The 22,561-nt window shown below is 42.9% G+C and overlaps 1 protein-coding gene across 4 annotated transcripts in view; it reads right to left on the reverse strand.

Moving 5' to 3' along the window:
• Positions 1 to 502: 502 nt before the first annotated feature.
• The window catches only part of LOC127582868 (KAT8 regulatory NSL complex subunit 1-like), a 148,827-nt gene continuing 126,768 nt past the window's right edge, over positions 503 to 22,561 (reverse strand). For all 4 annotated transcript variants that reach the window (XM_052038479.1, XM_052038476.1, XM_052038477.1 and 1 more), the window contains 6 exons: positions 19,889 to 20,037; positions 18,577 to 18,698; positions 16,831 to 16,897; positions 16,617 to 16,735; positions 8,399 to 8,621; positions 503 to 4,897 (listed from right to left, as the gene is read on the reverse strand). In XM_052038479.1, coding sequence (XP_051894439.1) covers positions 4,676 to 4,897; positions 8,399 to 8,621; positions 16,617 to 16,735; positions 16,831 to 16,897; positions 18,577 to 18,698; positions 19,889 to 20,037 — 902 coding nt within the window. In that variant the 3' untranslated portion in view covers positions 503 to 4,675. The remainder of the gene's footprint in view (positions 4,898 to 8,398; positions 8,622 to 16,616; positions 16,736 to 16,830; positions 16,898 to 18,576; positions 18,699 to 19,888; positions 20,038 to 22,561) is intronic.

Genomic DNA, 22,561 nt, shown 5'->3' on the forward strand with positions numbered 1-22,561 from the left:
GTTTTTTCATGTTGTTTCTATTGCCCACCAGTCACCACCTCCACCATCCCCCTCCTGGCTCCGTCTGCCCATCATCTACCAACTTCCGTATCACCACTCTCTCTCATGTCTACATATTGGCCATCTCTTCCTGCCCCCCCCCCCACCCCCAACCTGAAACGTCAACCACCCCTCTGCCTCCACGGGTGCTGCCTGACCTGCTGAGTTCCTCCAGCAGTTTGCTTCTGGCTCTGGGTTCCAGCACGTGCAGTTTCGTGTCTCCTGCAAGCCTTGGATATGGGAGCATTTCGGAATTCTGGTACCTGGGCCAACATCCCTTTCTCAATAACTTATCAAAGGATAGATTAGTTGGTTATTGTTTTTTTTTTGATCAGGAAGAATTAAATAAATTATATAATTTATAAATTATATAAAAGCTCACTGAAGCCCGAGTAGCTGCAGAAGTCACACAGCATCGATCAACATGCAATGAACACAACAGCAAATCTAGAAAGTCTTTGAGCTATTTTTAAAATTTTATTTTTATAAGCACGAGTTGTGCTTAACATTTGGGTTGGTTAAATCATAAAGTACTGCTTTCCTGAATGAAGAAAAACATTCTATACAATGAGGACAATGACAGCCCATATCTTCATACACAGCTTTCAAAAAGAAAATGTACAAAATAGAATTCTTTTTTTTACAAGGGTAAGGACACTACAATCAAAGCAGTCAGCTACAATTTTCATTTAATGAATATAAAAAGATCAAAAAAAACTGATTTTGTCTTTACACTTTCCAATGCCCAAGGTGGAAATACACAAGGACAGGCACAAGGCTAACAAAGCTTTTGACACCACATGGAAACAGGTATAATTAACAATTTTCAGAATGATTGGGTCACAGGGACTGAGAGTGGAACTGGCCCCATCGTATCTGTAGCACAAACACAAAATATCATTTATCTTTGAAATGGAAATCTAACACAAGGCTTCTCTAACAGATTCTGTAACACCTTACGCCAGGACAGAGCAGGTGGACAACCAAACTGCACCGGGACAGGCTGACCTACCAATAGAGTCAATCCATCAGCAATAGTGCTTATGACTGTGTAAGCTTGAGAACAACTTCTGATGGGAATGAACATTCCTGGACCCTCACATCATGCATTTCCTCTTCATTTGATAACTAACTTATTTCAACTCTGCTAACATTTACTCTTAATATTTCAGGAACAGATGTAAAAAAAAACTGCCAAAGTTATTGACCTATCCACTGCTCTTTCAACAGCTGAAAGCAGATTATTGAGGAAACCTGGATTGTGCACCTTCAGCGCATGATTGAAAAGCAACACTGGGAAAGTGGCCAGTGGATCTTGCCAAAAAAACTCAAATACTAGAAAGCTAGAGAACGCAAACATTTAAGAAAACGTGGACTATCTGTTCAACCAACTCACTGGAGTGATAGGACAAACAGTGAGGTTCAGCTGGTGACAACAGCTGGTGCGGCAGACACAGGACATTGGGATTGAGTCAGACCTGTCCTAATGTAAACCAAGATGGCTCCAACACTTGTCAGGCTGATTTGAAGGTGTAATTAATTGGTGACAACAGCTAGGCTGTAGATTTCATCCATGCCATGAACGTAAAGTGGTCTGAAGTGTACTGTGATAATTTATTGATTGATTATGCTGATTCAGTTACAAATCTTGTTTCAAGTTCCAAGGCTCCAGGTTGGAAGCAAACACTAAAAGAATATGGCTTGTACTTTCGTGCTGTTCCTCAACAGGGGGAAGTTCTGGTCAGTTGAAAAGATAAATTTGGTTTGGAGTGAATGACAGAATCTACAATGCTTTTTACCAAGCTGTTTCCTATGTTCCGCATTCACAGAATGCTAAGCGCTGAGAAAAGAGGAACATTAGTTGAAACCTAAATATAGGTTAATACTGATTTAGAGTCACTGTTCAAATCTACATACCCCTCACTCCCAAAGAGGTAAAGAATCCCGGTTAATTGATCACATGCATTAAAAAAAACATACCTACGTATTATGCACCACAGCCCCACTTGCAAAATTATTTAAAACCAAAATGTTAGCACTTTCCAGAAAACTAGACAGTAACTGGGTTTTATGAATTCTGTTGCTCAGCCCTGATAAGACCCATTTCTATAAAGTCTTTTCTTTGGCAAACCACAGATCTTATCAGGTTTCTGTGATGTTTACTCCTGCAGTTTTGGAAACCTCACTAGCCCAACAAAAATCCTCCACCTTGCGTTAATCTTTCCCAGTTTCAACAAAAGAGCTTTGATTAAACGCACATTTAAAAGTGGTCAGACACATTTGAATGGCTGTGATGAGTAAAGGCAATTGACAAGGAGAAAGTATGAGACTGTGTCTGATTCAGATGGTGCAAGACACAAACAGCTCATTGATGCCCTACTGTCTATCACCAGCACCATTCGATAGAGTTCTTTCCTTCCCTCCACTCAATCACCATCCCACAACCAAGATGAATAGGAACCACCTGCTGGACAAAACTACTTTCAGATTGTTGTTCGCTTCTCATCAGGAGTCACAGTCAGCCTCTCCCTCCTCAAATTGTCACGGGATCAGGGTACACCAACTCACTCTCCAAATCAGAGGGCACCCACAACCTCAGTGCTACCTCTGCCTCAAGGGAGCGCTTGGGCACCTGTACTACAGGTGAGTTATTAAGTAGAGAATTCCTGCCAATTTCAAACCCTGGCATAGACTTCAGCCACATTTAGATGTGGATGGGCATGAGGACGAGCCAATCCATTAGCAGAACCTTGTGCCTGCAGCACAGCATTTAAGACACAGCAGATGGGGGAAACCTATGCCCACAGGAGTGGCATCAAATGCCAGGGAAAAATCACAGCACTGTCCCATTGTCCCACCACAGGTGGAGGCAGATGCCCATCTGTGGAGGACATTTTGTATGAAAACATCTGTTCCTCCTTCCCATCTTTGGTTTACATTACCAGCAGCCTTTTGAATATGTGTGTGTCACCATTGCAAGAAAATGGAAATGGTTCCAGTAAAACAGCGCCTAGGGAAGAGCTGATCCAACCTTTACAAAAGGAGGTGCGGTAATTCTGAAAGGGATCTGAGTGTGAAATCCTGCAGGCCTCAACCTCCTCTGTTCCTCCTGCTCATGGCTTACATTAGTCAGCTCCACTGTGTGTGTTACCAGAGATCAACTCACCAACAGTGTTCATGTTCTCCACAGAGATGCAGAAGGTTGAAGTAAGATACTCCATAATAAAGATGTGAAGGGGGGGTGGGGGTGGGGAGTAGAGATGGGTTTGGTTGGACATGATGGAAATGCATCCAAATAATCTGCTTTTTCCAGGTGCTGTCAGGCCTAACTTTCCCATGTTTACATTACAGCCTTACTCCAGGGAAGCATCATGGCTTTGAGAACCATTGGATTCCCTCTCAAATTGGCCCAAGTTTTACATGTGCATTCAATTTTTTTTTAATGGATTTTTTTTTAACTGGGAACTGCTGGAGCTTGTGTCCTTGTACTGTAAGACCTCTCTGTAACTCCAGATCCTGGTAAGTGGTGAGATAGCTGCCTGGGGATTCATGGATAATGTGGCTATACAATGAGAACATTAAACCTTTACTTCAAAGAATCCATCACCAGGACAACTTTTCACAAATAATGCAGATTAAGATAATGCAATGTGCTCCCAAAGATTTTCCTTCTTGTTTATACTCTGTGGCAATCCATCTGGAAACACAACATCCATCTCTATTACTGCTTTCATGGTTCCTGAAAGGGACTGTCACCTGCTTTGACATTAAGGGACATAAGCAACCTCAAGGTTCTGAATTGTTCAAAGAGGAAGCTCATTTTACTGAGACGATACAAACAACATGTTATCTGTACATTGTTTGCTGACCCAATACAATCACTCATTGGAATTTGACTATGTCCCAAGATCCTCTTTCCAAATGACAAGCCCTCAAACATTGGCCTCCAGCTGACACTCAATAGCAGTTTGAAAACAAGATTCAGGAACACAAAGGAGCAGCCAGAGTGCAGATATACCCAACTCTCCAAAATATCCACAACTATGCAGCAGTCAACTCTCTCTTGAACCCAGTCAGCTGAATCAGTGCCCATGACTGTAATATATCCCAACTCACCTAGCCTAGAACAAATTAAAACCCAACCATTATGGGGTTTGATTCAAGTGAACCTGTGGGTGAAGCTGCTGGCCCAGGTGCACTGAGTTGATGTACACTTCAAAGCTCAAAATAGGAAACAATGTGGTTTTCATAAAAGTGAGACATTTACTCATCTTGGCCTCCAACAAGACAGCAAAACAGTAATAAAAGTGGTTATGAAACTGGACTGCTTTTGAACATTGCTGAATGTATATTCCATTGTTGATTTGAAGGATCAACAATCTGCAACTACGTGGATTTTTTAGACTTTGTTTTGGTTTATTAATATGGCCCAACAGCCAAAGAACCAATCAATCCAGCTTTTACCCTAGAATTTAACTCAAACTAACCTCTGTTGGAATAACTTAGGCTGGTGACAGAAAATTTAAGAAGGAAGTTGTCTAAAATGGACTCTAAATTCACTAAAACTGTGAATTTTGTTTGGGTGATGTTTGAATATCAAACGTCAAGAAAAGTGTATCTGCCACTAATTTTTTTTTTATCTGTGTGAGAGCCGCAGAGATACAGAATGTCTCTGCTTGTCATCGCGCTGAACTGTGGCTAGTCCACCACTCTCTAACTCCCTGCTTCCTCTGTTACTGCCTCCAGATGATCGCCGACTGTTTCTGGTTTGCCTGTGGCCAGTTGCAGCTCGACTCTCACGTTCTGTCCCTGGGTCATACGCCAGTGGGAATGTTCGCTTCTCCCAGGGCTGAATAGTCTACAAAAGAGGCAGGGACAGTTATTACTGATTAAATTAAAAAGCACTCAACTATTATACAACAAAGTTCTGAATTGTAAAAGTTCATTTTACTGAGACACTACAAAGAACACATCACTGTATATTCTTTGCTCTTATCAGAGTACAGTGGCTGAACACTTCGTTTCACCTCTGCCCAGTAGTACACTGGCACAAAACATTCCACTTTAAGCACCCACGTAAGTGTTTCTGTGCACATGGGCCTGATTTTTATTGCGCTAAAGCTGCGATATTAGATCATGAAACAAATCTGGACTGCCATAATTCAGTTTGGATTGTAAAATGTGAAGACCACAAGTTGGATAAGTGGCACAAAAGTATGGAGACGGAACTCAAAAGATAGTGGCTCAGAAGCCACTCATATGTAGAAAACAGAAGTCCTATGGGAAGAGTGGGCAGAGATCGAGGGAAGCATGAGAGGACTGATAGCTTAACTGCATTTACTTTAATGCAAGGAGTCTCACAGGTAAGACAGATGAGCTGAGAACGTAGATCAACAACACATGGGATTATGATATTGTGGCAATTATGGAAACGTGGTTGAGGGAAGGGCAGGACTGGCAGTTTGATGTCCCGGGATGTAGATATTTCATGAATGTCAGAGAGGGGTACAACAGGGGAGGGGGATGTTTTACTGTTGATCAGGGAGACCATCATGACAATACTCAAGGAGAATATCCTAGAGGCTACATGGGTAGAATTTGGGATTAAGAAAGAGGCAGCCACTCCGATGGGGTTATACTCCCGGACTCCCGACAGTCAGCAGGAATAAGAACAGATAGTAGGAGAATGCAGGAAGATGTAGAAGGGTTGCAGTAGTAGGGGATTTTAAACTTTCTCAATATTGACTGGGATTGCCTTAGTGCAAGGGGTTTAGATGGGGAGGAATTCATAACATGCATCCAAAATGGTTTTCTGAAGCAGTATGTACAGAGTATGTAGAGAGGCAAGGGTCACCATACCAACAGACGGGATGGACTCAGGGATCCTTCCTGAATATACCATTTTGCTTTGGCTAGTTTAATGATGGGGAAAAAAAAACACACCATTATCAAAATATCACGACATGCACTGCCACAACATGGCACATTAATCTAGGTGGCTGGATACCTTTACTGCAACTGTTCCATTTACAAGAGTTGTCCAAGATAAATCCCCTCACAGAACTCATGTACTCAGCCTACTGTACCCATGTCAGTTTTCTGAAAGAATGTCTTAACTCTCTGCTGCACAATCTTTCAAGGATTTAACCAGTCCCCTGCCAGTCAAATTATGCATTGCTTTCAGCATTGCATTCTATATAGTACAAACGGTAGAAACAAATTCTAATATCACTTTTCTTTGGTGATCTTAAATGTATGTCCTTAATTTTTAACCTGCTTTCCAGATTTACTTATCCAAATTATCAGGTTTGAAGGCTTCTTTTAGAGTTCCTAATATTGTTAAAAGGATTATTTTCTCTTGCTTAAAACTAAACTTAAGATCCTGGATAGAAAAAAAATTGCAGATGTGACTCCCCCGTTTAAAAAGGGAGGCAAACGACAGGAAATTAAAGGCCAGTTGGCCTGACCTCAGTGGTTGGTAAGATTCAAGAGTCCATTATTAAGGATAAAATTTTGGATAAAACAGGGCAAGGTCAGCAAGATTTTGTTAAGGGGAGATCTTGTCTGACAAATCTGTTAGAATTCTTTGAGGTACCAAGCAGGTTAGACAAAGGAGAGTCAGTGGACGTTATTTACTTGGATTTTCAGAAGGCCTTTGACAAGGTGCCGGACACAAGGCTGCTAAACGAGATAAGAGCCCATAGAAGATTGGCTGACTGGCACAAGTCAGGGAGTGGGGATAAAAGGGTCCTTTTCAGGATGGCTGCCACTGAATAGTGGAGTTCCACAGCAGTCAGTGTTGGGACCTTGACTTTTCACTTTATACATTAATGATCTGGATGAAGGAGCAGATGGTGTTGTGGCCAAGTTTGCAGACAATACCAAGATAGGTGTATGAACAGGTAGTGTCCCAGAGGCAAGGAGTCTGAAGAAGAACTTGGACAGGTTGGGAGAGTGGGCAAAGTGGCACATGGAATGCAGCATAGGGAAGTGTGGGGTTATGCACCTTGGTAGGAAGAATAAAGGTGTAGACTATTTTCTAAATGGAAAGAGAATTCCAAAATCAGAGGTGCAAAGGGACTTGGGAATCCCAATTCAGGATTCCCTTCAGGTTGACTTGCAGGTTGAGTCAGTTGTAAAGCAAGCAAATGCAATGTTAACATTCATATTATGCACTGTTGATGTCCTCCCCTTATTAGTCCTCCCAAAATGCATCACCTCACACTTATCAGCGTTACCTTCCATCAAGATTACCCTGTAGCCTACGACTACTGTCCTCACGAACAACACCTCCAATTTTCGGGTCATTGGCAGCTTACAAATCATTGATCCTACATTCATATCAAAATTGTTGGTGCATATAGCAAACAGCAAGCATTTCATTATTGATCCCTGCAGTACACCATGGGTCAGGACTTACAAACACAAGAATAGCCCTCCACCATGATCTTCTGCCTCCCATCACCATGCTAATTTTGGATCCAATTTGTCAACACAGCCGGCAGCATTTTTGACTTCTCTCTCATTTGAACCTTGCAAAACATCTTACTGAAGTCCATGTAAACTAAATCAACTGGATTTCATCTTTGTTACCTCTGGGAAAAAATACAGTCACTGACTTTCCAAGTGTAGATCACTCCTGACCCCCAGAAAATTTTCAGTACATTTCCCTACCACTGACATCAGATACACTGGCCTGTAATTACCTGGCATATCCCTGCCACCTTGCACCACATCTGCTGTCCTCCAGTCATTCACCTGTGGCTAGCAAAGATACAGAAATCTCTGACAGCATTCCACCAATCTCCTTCCACAGCAGCCTGGGATACACTTCATCAGCAGTTCCTGACACAGGTATAGTACACGAATACCTGATCCCTGTATGGTGCTATTCCTCAGGCAATTGTTGGTTTGGTAGAGCAGAGCGATGTAGTACATGGAATCAATGAACCAAAAATATGCCACAATGTGACAGTTTGGGCACTAATATTTGAATTTGCTTTTATTCAAGCTAACCCAGCAAATTAGTAGGTGCATTGCATTAACAAAGGACTGCAGCACAGTCAATGCCACCACCTTTCAGATGGGACGCCTGTTGTCTCAGGTCCAATGGTGCAATTAGAAGCAGCACAGGACACTTCTGTGCGAGTCATTCACTCTGCTCTCCAAGCAGCACAGAAATTCTTCAACCAATTGTTCTCAATTCTCGCTTTAGCTAAATCTGGCAACTGCTGAGACCTTAAGAATTTGCCACACAAATGTGGCGTCCCCATTGTTGCTTTAACAACTTGTTGTTAGACAGTGGTTCAGTTAGATTTTTAAGCAAACCATTTTACTTGATTTGACCGGTCAATCTCACCTGTTCTTCATGGCCAATATCTGGGGTGGAACAGCGTGTATCCTCACTGGAAATCCGTGCAACATGTTCTTGAGAAAGGGGGGAATAATTCGTGTCTGGATTGACTGGTGGTGCAGAAGGGCTGGAAGGTGAGCCTGAAAGGGTTAAATCTCCCAGACTGTGATAATTGACATCAGGAGAAACAGGCTGAGGGGTCGAATGTTCATCCGTTGATTTGTAAGATCTGCAGATTGAAAAAAATAACTCACGTTTCTGGACACAAAATACAAATCTCCAACTCACTCATTTGAGGAATGGGAGCAAAATCCAAAAAAAAATCAAAACCTGAGGCTCAGAAACACAAGGAAACAAAATAATTTCAATGCTAAAAAAGTTAAGGTACAGGACCAACCGAAAGCTCAATGCATGTGGCATAATTAGATGTGCAAATTTGTGTTTTTTTAAAAAATATAAGGTATGGCACAGTTGCCATCACTGAGACCTGGGTATGACTTGGTGATAAAAATTTTATGTTAAAAGAATCATAGGAGGAAAAGAAATTTAAATATAAAGTGGCAGTAATGTGGACAAGGACAACGTTCCAGCATTAGAACCAGGGAGATGTGCAAGGGTGAGTAGACATGACAGTTAGAACTAAGGAATGAAATATGATCCAAGACTCTTGGGAGGCACAGTGTTAGTGTTGCAGCAGTTAGTGCCACTGCCTCTCAGTTCCAGTGATCAAAGTGCAATCCTGACCTCTGCTACTGTCCCTGTGGAGTCTGCATGTTCTCCCACCACCATGTGGGTTTCCTATTGGTGTTTCAGTTTCCTCCCCCATGCTGATTGGAAGGTGAAACGCTACCTGTGTAGGTGGGTGGTACGAGAATTGGGGTGGAGATGGCCATGTGAAAGAGAATAGGTAAGGGATTGCATAGCACAGGATGAGAGATTTGAGAGTTGTTTAACAAAATCCAGGTATCAGGGAAAGTAGCAAGGAGGTGCAAACGGGATCAGAGAAACAAAGCTAGAACAGTAGTCATTACTGAGTCTGGGGATTGCAGTATAGCCCAAGTTCAATACATTTCTGGTACATTCAGAACAACTTCCTGGAGCAATGCTTTCTTTAACTAGAGAACAGGCCTCTCTCAGGTATGATAAATAATAAGCCTGAATTAGTCAGCAATCTAACGTTGCACACACTCAGCCAACAGGGATCATAATACGAGAGAAGAGCAAACCATGAAGTACAGTCTTCATAATTCATAGAAAGTACAGCACAATACAGGCCCTTCGGCCCACAATGTTGTGCTGACCTTAAAACCACACCTAAGACTATCTAACCCCTTCCTCCCACATAGTCCCCTATTTTAAATTCCTCCATATGCTTATCTAACAATCTCTTGAACTTGACAATGTACCTGCCTCCACCACCGCCCCAGGCAGCACATTCCATACCCCAACCACTCTCTGGGTAAAAAACCTCCCTCTGATATCTCCCTTGAACTTCCCACCCATTACCTTAAAGCCATGTCCTCTTGTATTGAGCATTGGTGCCCTGGGAAAGAGGTGCTGGCTGTCTGCTCTATCTATTCCTCTTAATATTTTGTATACCTCTATGATGTCTCCTCTCATCCTCCTCCTCTCCAAAGAGTAAAGCCCTAGCTCCCTTAGTCTCTTCTCATAATCCATACTCTCTAAACCAGGCAGCATCCTGGTAAATCTCCTCTGCACCCTTTCCAAAGCTTCCACGTCCTTCCTATAATGAGGCGACCAGAATTGGACACAGCACTCTTAAGTGTGGTCTAACCGGAGTTTTGTAGAGCTGCATCATCCCACGACTTATGAAAGCTAACATCCCATAAGCTTTCTTAACTACCCTATCCACCTGTGAGGCAACTTTCAGGGATCTGTGGATATGGACCCCCAGATCCCTCTGCTCCTCCACACTACCCAGAATCCTGCCATCAACTTTGTACTCTGCCTTGGAGTTTGTCCTTCCATAGTGTACCACCTCACACTTCTCCGGATTGAACTCCATCTGCCACTTCTCGGCCCAGCTCTGCATCCTATCAATGTCTCTCTGCAATCTTCGACAGTCCTCCACACTACCCACAACACCACCGACCTTTGTGTCGTCTGCAAACTTGCCAACCCACCCTCCTACCCCCTCATCCAAGTCACTAATAAAAATCACAAAAAGTAGAGGTCCCAGAACCGATCCTTGTGGGACACCACTAGTCATAGCCCTCCAATCTGAATACACTCCCTCCACCTCAACCCTCTGCTTTCTACAGGCAAGCCAATTTTGAATCCACACAGCCAAGCCTCCCTGGATCCCATGCCCTCTGACCTTCTGAAGAAGCCTACCATGTGGAACCTTGTCAAACGCCTTATTAAAATCTATGTAGACGACATCTACTGCACTACCGTCATCAATCTGCCTGGTCACCTCCTCAAAGGACCCCATCAGGCTTGTGAGGCAAAATCTTCCCTTCACAAAACCATGCTGGTTGTCCCTAATCAGTCCATGATTCTCTAAATGCTCATAGATCCTGTATCCTAGAATCCTTTCCAACAGCTTGCCCACCACAGACGTAAGGCTCACTGGTCTGTAATTCCCTGGACTATCCCTAATATCTTTTTTGAATAAGGGGACAACATTTGCCTCCCTCCAATCCTCCGGTACCATTCCCGTGGACAACGAGGACTCAAAGATCCTAGCCAACGCTTCAACAATCTCCTCCCTCGCCTCGTGGAGCAGCGTGGGGAATATTCTGTCAGGCCCCAGGGACTCATGCGTCCTAATATTTTCTAACAGCTCCAACACATCTTCCCTCTTGATACCTACATGCTCCAGAACACTAACCTTACCAACACTGTCCTCAGCGTCATCAAGGCCCCTCTCCTTGGTGAATACTGAAGAGAAGTATTTATTGAGGACCTCACCCACTTCCACAGCTTCCGGGCACATCTTCCCACCTTTGTCTCTGATCGGTCCGACTTTCACTCTCGTCATCCTTCTGCTCTTCACATAAGTGAAGAAAGCCTTAGGATTTTCCTTAACCCTACTCGCCAAGGCCTCTTCATGTCCCCTTCTCGCTCTCAATCCCTTCTTAAGTTCCTTCCTTGCTACCCTATATTCCTCACGAGCCCTGTCTGATCCTTGCTTCCTAAACCTTATGTATGCTGCCTTCTTCTTCCTAACTAGTTGTTCCACCTCTCTTGTCACCCATGGTTGCTTCACCCTGCCATTCCTTCTCTGCCTCACCGGGACAAATTTATCCCTAACATCCTGCAAGAGATCCTTGAACAACGACCACATCACCATCTTTGATAAGCATGGTGACTTTGAAGAAACGATTCAGATGCTGACCACAGAAGAACATGCGAAACTACTGAAAAAATGACTCCCTGGATGCCAAGACATGTGGACATTGAGTGGGCACATGGGAGCAAGCAATGGAGAGATTTGTATCTGACCTGGGCCTTCAGGGGCAGCCTGCTTAACACTGCTGGAGTAGCACAAGAGAGAGAAATGCCAAAGAGAGCAGAGCTTCGTGCTTGGCATCCTTATTCCTCACATCTCTCCTGCTGGTTACTATACACCACTATTAAACTGTGGCATCTGCTTCTTTTAAGGAGTCGGGTTCGTCAGCTGAGTCCCCAGAGTTTTTATTGTGGGAAACAGAATAATAGACCATTTGATCATTTAGTGAGATCATGACTGATCTTTCACCTCAGCATCACTTTCCAGTACTAACCCCACTTCTTGATTCCCTTAGCATCCAGAAACCTATCAATCTTTGTCTTCAATACAGTCAGCAACTGAGTCTCCATTGAGCATCTGGGTGGAGAATTCCATAAATTCACCACATTTCAGGTGAAGAAATTTCTCTCCATGTGAGGAAATATGGCTGACCTCATATCTTGAGACTGTGAACACCCATACCCCTAAGTTTCAAACACCCCAGCCAGGGGAAACACGAGCCACGTTTCTATCTCATCAAGCCCAGGAAGACATTCATACATTTCACTGAGATCACTTTCTCATTCTGCTAACTCCAGAGAATACAGACCAGACCTGCACACAATATTCCAGGGCATAACTGGTCAAAGGGCCTGTTTCTATACTTTGTGACTATGATGGTAGAGATCTACACACAATTAAATACAGCAAAGGGTTAAAATTATAACCAGTGCAAAAAGGGAAAGAAAGAAAAAAGGGCTGTCCAGGACATTTTAACAGTTTGCACAAATAAATCAAGATCAACTGCATTGGTAAAGGGGAAAGATATTGAAACCTGGTACAAGTAACAGCAATAAAAGAAATTGTCATGTGTTTGTTATTATTTTGCAAAATTGAGTGGAAATCTGGCTATGATTATTTGACCATCCACCCCACCAGCCTCCGCATTCACTAGGTTATCCATCTGAATTTCATCAGCTCCAAGATTCCACCACCAGACACATTCCCTTCCCTTTCAGCACGACAAAGGGACGCTTCCCTTTGCAGCTCTCTGGTCCTGCTCTTCTGACCCCACAAATGGTGCTTTCAAAGGCACAAGATGCAACACCTATCATTTAACTACTCCTTTCATCCGGGTATCCAAATAGCATGGAGAGTTACAGCACAAAAACAGGCCCTTTGGCCCACGATGTCTGCGCTGATTTAAACTAGTCACATCTGCTTGAACATGGTTTGTATCCCTGTTCCCTGCCTGTTCCTGTGTCTGTCTAAATATCTTCTAAATGTTGCTAGTGTATCCGCTTCCACCACCTCCCCTGGCAGTTCCGAGAACCTACCATTCCCCAGGTAAAAAAAACTTGCCTTGTAAATCCCCTTTAAACTTTCCCCCCTCACCTTAAACTAATGCTTTCTGTATTTGACATTTCCACACTGGGAAAAGACCCTGCCTATCTACTATGTCAATGCCTCTCTAATTTTATATACTTCTGTCAGGTTGCCCCTCAACCTCCAACACTCCAGAGAAAACAGTCTAAGTTGGTCCGTCTTTTCCCCTTATAGCTAATACACTTCAATCCAGGCAACATCCTGGTGAACCTCTTCTGCATCCTCTCCAAAGCCTCCACCATCCTTCCAATCGTGTGAACAGAACTTCACGCAATAGGTGCTCTTCAACACCTCATACTTGTCCAGATTAAACTCCATCTGCCCAAACTTCCAACCAATCTATTTCCTGTATCCTTTCACAAGTTTCCTCACTATCCACAGCTCCACCAACTTTTATACTGTCTGCAAACTGTCACCCACCTACAATTTCATCCAAAACCACCATCTATTTACACAAATCTTAAATAAGTTGCATTTTCTCTCTCCACATTCTCATCAACTTCCCCAAAATTCTACTACTCACCTACACACTAGGGGCAATTTAGTGGGCGATTAACATACCAGCCCCCATGTCTTTTGAGACACTGGAGGAAACCAGAGGACACAGAGGAAACCCATGCGGTCACAGTAAGAATATGCAAACTCTGGACACTGAACAGCTGAGTCAGGATTGAACCCGGGTCTCTGGCGCTACAAGGCAGATGTTCTATTATCCATGTCTGCCCCTTAGGTGAAGCAATGATTCATTTGCAGTTCCTTCAATGAAGTACTCTAGATTGAAAGATCCCAGTGTGGGCTCCTCTACACTGCACGGAGACAGGGTGACTGTTTTTCCTCAACACCTGTCTTCAGTCTGTAGGGACAACCCTGAGCTTCATGCCACTCCAACCTATCTATCCAAGACCTCTTAGAGTCATAGAGTTAAAATTCATGGAAACAGGCCCTTCAGCCCAACTTGTCCACGCCAACCAAGTTGCTTTCCTGAGCTGGTCGCATTTGCTTGCGTTTGGTCTCTCTAAGCCTTTCCAATCTTTGTACCTGTCCAAATGTCTTTTCGGCATTGTAACTGCACCTGCCTCTACCACTTCCTCTGACAGCCTGTTCCATATACCCACCACCCTGTGTGTGACAAACCTGCCTCTCAGGTCTTAATGTTTTCCCCTCTCACCTTAAACCTATACCCCTTAGTTTTAGACTCCCCTCCACTGGGAAAAAAAGACTGACCATCCACATTATCTATACCCTGAGGTCACCTTCAGCCTCATTCACTTCAGGGAAAACAGTTCCAGCCTATCCAGTCCCTCCTTATAACTCAAGCCCTCCAGTCCCAGCAACATTGTGAATCTATTCTGGAATCTCTCCAGCTTAATCACATCCTTCCTATAGTACGGTATCACAACTGCACTAGTGCAGTCTCAGTATTGATATTGTTTTATTATTACTAACAGCTGTTACATGACGTCCCAACTCTTGTACTCAATATCCTGTCTGATGAAGGAAAGTGTGCCAAATGCCTTCTTCACCATAACATCTACCTGTGTAGTTACTTTCAGAGAACTATGCACTTATACCCCTTGGTCTCTCTGGTCTACAACACCCCCAGGGCACTGCCATTCACTGCATATACCCTGCCCTGGTTTAACTTCCCAAAATATATTACTTTTGCACTTGACCAAGTTCCACCCTGCCATTCCTTTGCCCACTTTCCCAGTTGAGCTCAATCCTGTTGTAACTTTAGACAACTTCTAACCTTCCAGACCAGCTTACCACGTGGGACCTTGTCAAAGGCCTTGGTGAAGTCCATGTAGACAATATTTATCACCCTGCCATAGTCAATACTCTTGAACACCTCTTTAAAAAGCTCGATCAAATTCAAGACACAATTTTCCATGCACAAAGTTATGCTATCCCTAATCAGCCTTTGACATTCCAAATGCAGATAGATCCTGTTTCTCAGAATCCCCTCCAATAATCTTCCCGCCACTGATGTTAGGCTCACTGGCCTGCAGTTCCCTGCCTTGTCCTTGCAGCCTTTTCTTCAATAAAGGTACATTAACCACCCTCCAGTCTTCCAGCACCTTGTCCATAGCTAAGGATGGTACAAACATCTCTGCCAGGGCCCTAGCAGTTTCTTCCCTTGCTTCTCACAACGCCCTAGGATAAACAGTCAGGTCTCAGGGATTTATACACCTCTTCAAGCCCACCAACACCCCCTCTTTTGTAATGTTGATATGCTTCAGGATATCACTGTTCTCTTCCCTGAACTCCCGAGCTTTCATGACCTTTTCCACAGTAAATACAGATGAGAAGTATTCATTTAAGACCCTGTCTCAGGATCAAAAGCCTGAAGACAAAAGGGTAACTGGAACCATCTCTGTGGCTCCAGCTACCCTTTTGCTCTTAATATACTTATACAATCTCAGGATTCTCCTTTAACTTATCTGTCAAGGATACCTTGTGCCCTCTTTTTGCCCTCAAAGTTCTTTATTTCTTAATTCCAACAAGGTTCAGTATGCCATTTGCTCTCTTAACTACTTGCTATTCTTGTCTAATTTCTTTTTACTTTATACTTCACTCATTCGCAGTCTTTCTTCATTTAGATAATAAGGAGATACAAAAAACTATTTACTCGAACTGGAAAGAATGGATTACAGACAAGGTATGGTACTGATCTGATGACCACCTTTAATTCTGTGGAAGTATTTAATAGATTGAACAGCAAAAATGATTCTAGGGCACAACTTGAACTATAGATTATAATTACACAGTTGTCATTAACAGTTGAAAGGAATTCAAAAGAAACTGCCTTCCCCAGGAGTGGTAGAATGTGGAATAGGTAACCAAAGCAGTAGGCGTAGATGCATGGAGGGACTAAAGAACTGGAGATACGAAATGATCATTATGATGGGCGAGAGGCCACTGCTGTTGTGCAACATCATCGGTATGGACCTGTTGTGTCAAATAGCCCACATCTGTGCTACATATTGTGATATCTGAAGTGACTACTCATGTTCTTACAAGCACTACTTGGACCATAAATCTAATACAACTTTCATAACTTTAATAACCACATCCTATCCAAGTTATGTTTGCCAAGCACAACAGTGAGGATGCGCTACACCTAAAATCTTTGTCAAAGCACCATGCCAATTTCAGTCAGGAGCCAAGTAGAAATCAGGCTCCTACATGAGAAGTCTGTAAGGAATGAGAGGCTACATGTCATGTAAATATAGTTTGCTCGTCTACAGATGGCTACCCAGGAGCAAGTTACAGCAGTCAGCCGATGGGTACAAAATTCTATGCCCAGGGAACAAAGGCTTTCCCTCTTCACCGTAATAATAAGCAAAACATGAAGCTGCAGCTTTGGTTGATCCTGATCAATACCTGCTTCCACGCCTCTGGGCACTGACAGGGGAGGCTAACCACGTTGTCCACCGGGAACGCTCAAACTCCTCATATTTTGTGTGTCGAGAACTAAACGCTGCATCAGAAAGATCCTCCATCTAAAACAGAAGCAATATTTCTATATTATTCAAATTGATATTCAACCTACTAAACTTTACAAATTTATTTCTGTAAATTAGCTATGTAGCATTACCTCTTCGTGCTCCTCTTCACTGAACCTGTTATTTGTTAAATCAGCTTTTAAATCCATCACACGCCAGCTGGAAGATGAAAAGAAAATGATTACAATGGAAAGAATTCAGGTACTCTTACTTCTACTTCCCATCAAGAAATGAATGGATTGTACTGCAGCTCTCAGCCAATAGCATAACAGCAGCAAGGGCTGCAGAAAATGACTACCTCTGCCACTTTGAACCAGCTATACTGGCCATTTGACAATTACCTCCAAGTATACTTATGCAAAACAGTCCTCATAGTTCATTAATAACACAAGCATAGCAACACAGCAGCACTGTAAACCATGCCAGCATATCTTAACCCCATCTCCACCTCCAATACTTCCATCATTGCAGGCACATCATTCATCAAACCTTCCCTTTCACACCTATTGGTCAGAGCTACAAAATACATAGAACCATTCTTTTTAAAACATTATCTTCAATTACAAAATAGCCTGTAAAGGATCAAAACTGTCTAAAATGTCACAAATCCAAAGAAAAAAAATATCCATATCACAATTAAGATCACCAATAACCTTGTGGAACAAGATTGAACAGTTTTAGAATTACAAGGTGTTATTGAACAGGAAGCCATGTTATTTGATATTATCAAATTTGCCCAGTTATTTTGCCCTTTCCCTCATGTTCCTGTAAAATCCCTCAGTTGTGAACACATCAAATCTCCCGCTACCCTTTGTGTCAACAGAGAAAAACGATGCTTATCAATCTCGAAACAAAAAAAATAATAACTGGCACCATTTCAGTGAATCACTTCTGCACCCGAAACCTTCACATCTTTCCCAGAATTGGGTACAATTCTACCACTGGGGCCTAACTATAAATTTGTACTCTATTCCATTAAAAAAGATACATTCCATTTGATTTTCTTTGAAAAACTGCTGTCTCAAGTCATCCTGCTGCCTTTAAAGACTGTGTAAATAAAACACTGACCTGCACCCCTTTTAAAATTGCATTTAGTTCATAATGATACATGAATATCCTTCCTACTAAGGGGCTTCAAGTACAAGAGAATAGATGTCATGGGACAACTTCATATAACTTCAGTTAGGCCACAGCTGGATGACTGCATGCAGTCTGGTCACTGCACAATAGGAAGGATTTGATTGTACTGGAGAGGGTGCAGAGGAGATTTAACAGATCTTGCCTGGGATGGAGCATTTTCTGTTATGATGAGAGAACACACAGGCTGTGTTTGCTTGTAGTGGAGGCGGCCGAGAAGGGACCTGATAGAGATATTCTTAATTATGAGGAGTCTAGAGAGGGTGCCTAGCGAGAAATTTTTACCCACCTAAACAAGGGCATAGGTTTAAAGTAAGGAGTAAAAGTGTCAGGGGATCTAAGGAAAAGCTTCTTTTCCCCTTACCCCGAAGGCAGTTGCAGTTTATAACACACTGCTTGGGAAGGTGATGGAGGCAGATCAAGCATCTAGGTGAACACTTGAAATCACCAAGGAATAGAGGCTACGGACCATAAGATGGTAAATGGGATGTACAGGTGAGTAGGTGATGGGCCGAAGGACCTGTTTCTTGGCTGCATGACTTTAAAACTCTAAACTCATTAGTGCCTTATCCTCGTTAACACCATGCTCTGCAACTGCTCACATACACCATACACATCCTAGTGTTTTTTGCATCTCACAATCCCCCTTCATCTAACCCACATCATAGTATGAGCACTTTAAGCAAATGCTGAACACATACCTTGGTGTTAGGATCTCCTTATACTGAAGCTTCTCCACCCGAGTTGTTGCAGCAACAGACATTGGGATCACAATGTTGTTAATGTCAAAGGAACTTTCTCCCCTTCGCTTTCGGATTGCCTGCTGTAAAAAAAAGAGGTGCCTTAGGCCATATTGATATACAACAGAAAAATAATTTCCAATATGGGTACAGGCTGTCCTTGGGAAATGAACAGGTTCTGTTTTTGTTGTCCATAAGTTGATGTCGTCCATAAGTCAGTAAGTACACAAAAAAAAAATCAGTCATTGTGGTCACCATACCTCCACAGTATTGTAATGAATGGCATCTAAAGCACACAAGACTGATTAGAAAAAGCTAATTACTAGAAGTGGAGAGAGAGGGAAAACTAGTTCTGCTCCTCATAGGACTGAACATATGTACATACATCAGACCTTTGAATTTGAATGGGAGCTCGTTTGTACATACGGGCCTGTACCACCAAGACTTAGAACCTTCCTTCACTGCAACAGTATCATTGGAGCAAGTCCATTGTTACTGGCCAAGAATTGAGAGCATGAGATAATCTCAACAAGTAGCTAAATCTCAAAAGGAAGAATAAATGAGTGCAGAAAACAATCCATGACTTTTCACAACAGCAGCCTTCTGACTTTGGGAATCACACCGAATTAGACATAGTCAAAAACCCAGTTCATGTGTGACTTCTGCAACCAACATGCCAACAAGAAACTTCACGGGTCTTTTATTCAGTCTCTTCACCACTCTCTTCACCTTGGCAGCCACTTTCAGGGATTTATGGACTTGTACTCAAAGGTCCCCGTGTTCATAAATACTCCCTTGGATCCATCTACTACTGTGCATGTCATACTCCTGCTTGCCCTTCCAGATTGCGTTAAATTCCATTTGCCCCATTCTGCCCAACTTTCCTGCTGATCTATGTCATGCTGTACCCTTGGACAACCTTCTTTGCTCTCTGTAACACCAATTTTCATGTCATCTGCAAATTACTAATCATACCCCCTACATACATATCCAAATGACCAATGTACAACACAAACACAGCACTGATCTTTGTGGTACACCACTAGTCCCAGATCCCATCAGACAAACACCCCTCCACCATTACCTTCCACCTCCTATCGCTAAGCCAATGTTGGATCCACTTTGCCAGCAATGTTCCAGGCCTCTGGATGTTTCACCACTCCTTGGGAAATGTTGTGTTCTCAATCCTGACACACAATACCTCAAATTCAAAATTTCACTAAAACAGATCCTTGGTGTTGCAATTTTCATTTTATTCTCAAAAGCTCCTTACCAAAGTGGAGGCCACAGTGTGTGTGTTGGTCATGCTTGGTGCAGAGCTCTCCGATGAAGATAACTGCCGCAGCAGCGAGCCGTGGGATGAGGTGTGACAGCTATCTGTAGAACCATATGGGCTCCCCATGTCCGAAAGGGCTGGTCGAGCTGCAAGAAAAAAATAGTTGCATCATACAAAAGTAAATCTTCATGGATGCCCCAGATCTGAGATAAAGTGCTAGACATACTCAGGTGGTCAGGTAGCAACTGTAGAATTGAGAAACAAGAGTTAATGATTCAATGAAATGCAGTAATAACTAGGTACTGAAGTTCCTCATCCTTGGCATCATTTTAGTAAATCCCTTTTGCACCCTCCCCAAAGCTGTCACACCTAGTTATGGAAAGAGGCAAGGTTGGCTCTCAAAGTCAGGTCTCAAATGAAGGAAAATCCCAAAATACTCTGCAAATATATCATGGTTAAAGGAGTAGCTCGGGAGAGAGAAGGTCCATTACGGATGAACGTGGTAATCTACATGTGGAGCCACAGGAAATGGGTGCGGTCTTAAATGAATACTTTGCATCTGCATTTACTGTGGAGAAGAACATGGAAGCTGGGGAGTTCAGGGGAAGGAACAGTGATATCCTGGAGCATATCACCATTATAAAGGTGGTGGTGTTGTAAGTCCTGAAATATACAAAGGAGCATTAAATCTCCAAGGCCTGACCAGGTGTATCCTAGGATGTCATGGGAAGCAACAGAAGGAATGATCTGTATGGATGGCTTGCATAAAACCAAGTTTTTTCACTGTATCTCAGTACGTGACAATAATGAACCAATACCAGATTTCAGTGGCGCTGACAGAGATTCTTCTAAGTTTGTTACCCACAGGTGAGGTTCCGGAAGACTGGGGGTTAATTAATGCTATGCCTTTATTTATAAATGGCAACGGGGTAAGCCAAGGAACTATAGGCCAGTGAGCCTTACATCAGTGGTGGGAAAGTTATTGGAAGGGATTCTGAGAGACAGGGACTTATTAGGAATAGTCAGTGTGGCTTTGTGTGTGTGAAATCATCTCACAAATTTGATTTAGTTTTTTTGAAGATGTGACAAAGAGGATTGGTGAAGGCAGGGCAGTAAATGTTGTCTACATGGACGTTAAGCAAGGGCTCTGGCAAGATCCCACATGGTAGGCTAGTCCGGAAGGTTTGAACACATGGGATCCAGGGTGAGCAAGCTCAGTAGATACAAAATTGACTCAGTGGTAGGAGTCAGAGAGTGGTAGTGAAGGGTTGTTTCTCCAGATTGGAGGTCTGTGACCAGTGGTGTGCTGCAGGGATTGGCACTGGGTCTACTGTTATTTCTCATCTATATTAACGATTTGGATGAGAATATAGTTGGGATGATTAGCAAGTTTGCAGATAACACCAAAATTCGTGGTATAAATATAGTGGACAGTAAAGTGGGTTGTCTAGTTCAACTGGGAAAGCGGGAAAAGGAATAAGAGATGGAATTTAACTCGGACAAGTGCAAAGTGATATATTTTTGGAAGATAAACCAGAGCAGGACGTTCACTGTGAATGGCAGGGCCCTGGGCAGTGTTGTTGAATGATGAGACCTTGGGGTCCAAGTACATAATTTCCTGGAAGTGGCAAGACAGGTAGACAGGGTTGTGAAGAATGCATGTGGCATGCTTGCCTTAATCGGCCAAAGCACTGAGTACGTCACATTACAGTTGTACAAAACTTTGGTTAGGCTTTGGTCCAAATCTGGACACCCCTACCCTGGAACAGAATTCTGACAATGTTTTTCTGATTGGAAGTCTGTGACTAGTGGTGTACCGTAGAGATCAGTCCTGGGATTTTTGCCATTTGTTTTTAATATATTAATGACTTGAAGTGAACATAGGAGGCATCACTTGCAGGTTTGAAGATAACATGAAAATTGGTGGTGTTGTGGATAGCAAGGAAGTAGGACACTTACAGTAAATGGTAGGGCACTAAGAAATGTCAATGAATGGACAGACCTGGGGGTCCAAATCCATACTTCAGTGAATGTGGCAACACAGGTCGATAGGGTGGTGAAGGCATATGGCATGCTTGCCTTCATTAGTCGAGGCAGAGAATACAAGAATTGGGGCATTATGTTACAAAACACTGGTTAGACTGTGCTTGGAGTATTGTGTGCAGTTTTGGTTGCCACACTATAGGAAGGATGTGATTGCCCTGGAGATGCAGAAGAGATTCACCAGGATGTTGCCTGGATTGGAAGACTTCAGTTATAGGGAGAGGTTGAATAGGCTGGGTTTGTTTTCTCTGGAGAGGTGGCAGCTGAGGAGTGTTAGAAATACACAAGATGTGAGGCCCAGAGAATCAAAATCTTTTTCCCATTTTGGGCTACCAAAGGACATAGATTTAAGTTGAGAGGAAGGAGTTTTAAAGGGAATCTGAAGAGTAAATTGTTTTTTTTCCCCTTTACACACAGAGTGGTTGACATCTGGAACGAGCTGTCAGAGAAGGTGATGGAATCCAGAAACAAATACAGCACTTAAAGAGGCAAGGAATGGAAGGATACAGTCCAAATGTGGACAAACAGGATTAGTGTAAATGGGCAAAAAGCAGGTCGATGGGTCTGTTTCTGTACTGTACAACTCCATGACCATATGCACTGGGCAGCACAGTGGCACAGCAGTTA

This window comes from Pristis pectinata, chromosome 25 (genome assembly GCF_009764475.1).
Source record: "Pristis pectinata isolate sPriPec2 chromosome 25, sPriPec2.1.pri, whole genome shotgun sequence".
NCBI classification, from domain to species: Eukaryota; Metazoa; Chordata; class Chondrichthyes; order Rhinopristiformes; family Pristidae; genus Pristis; species Pristis pectinata.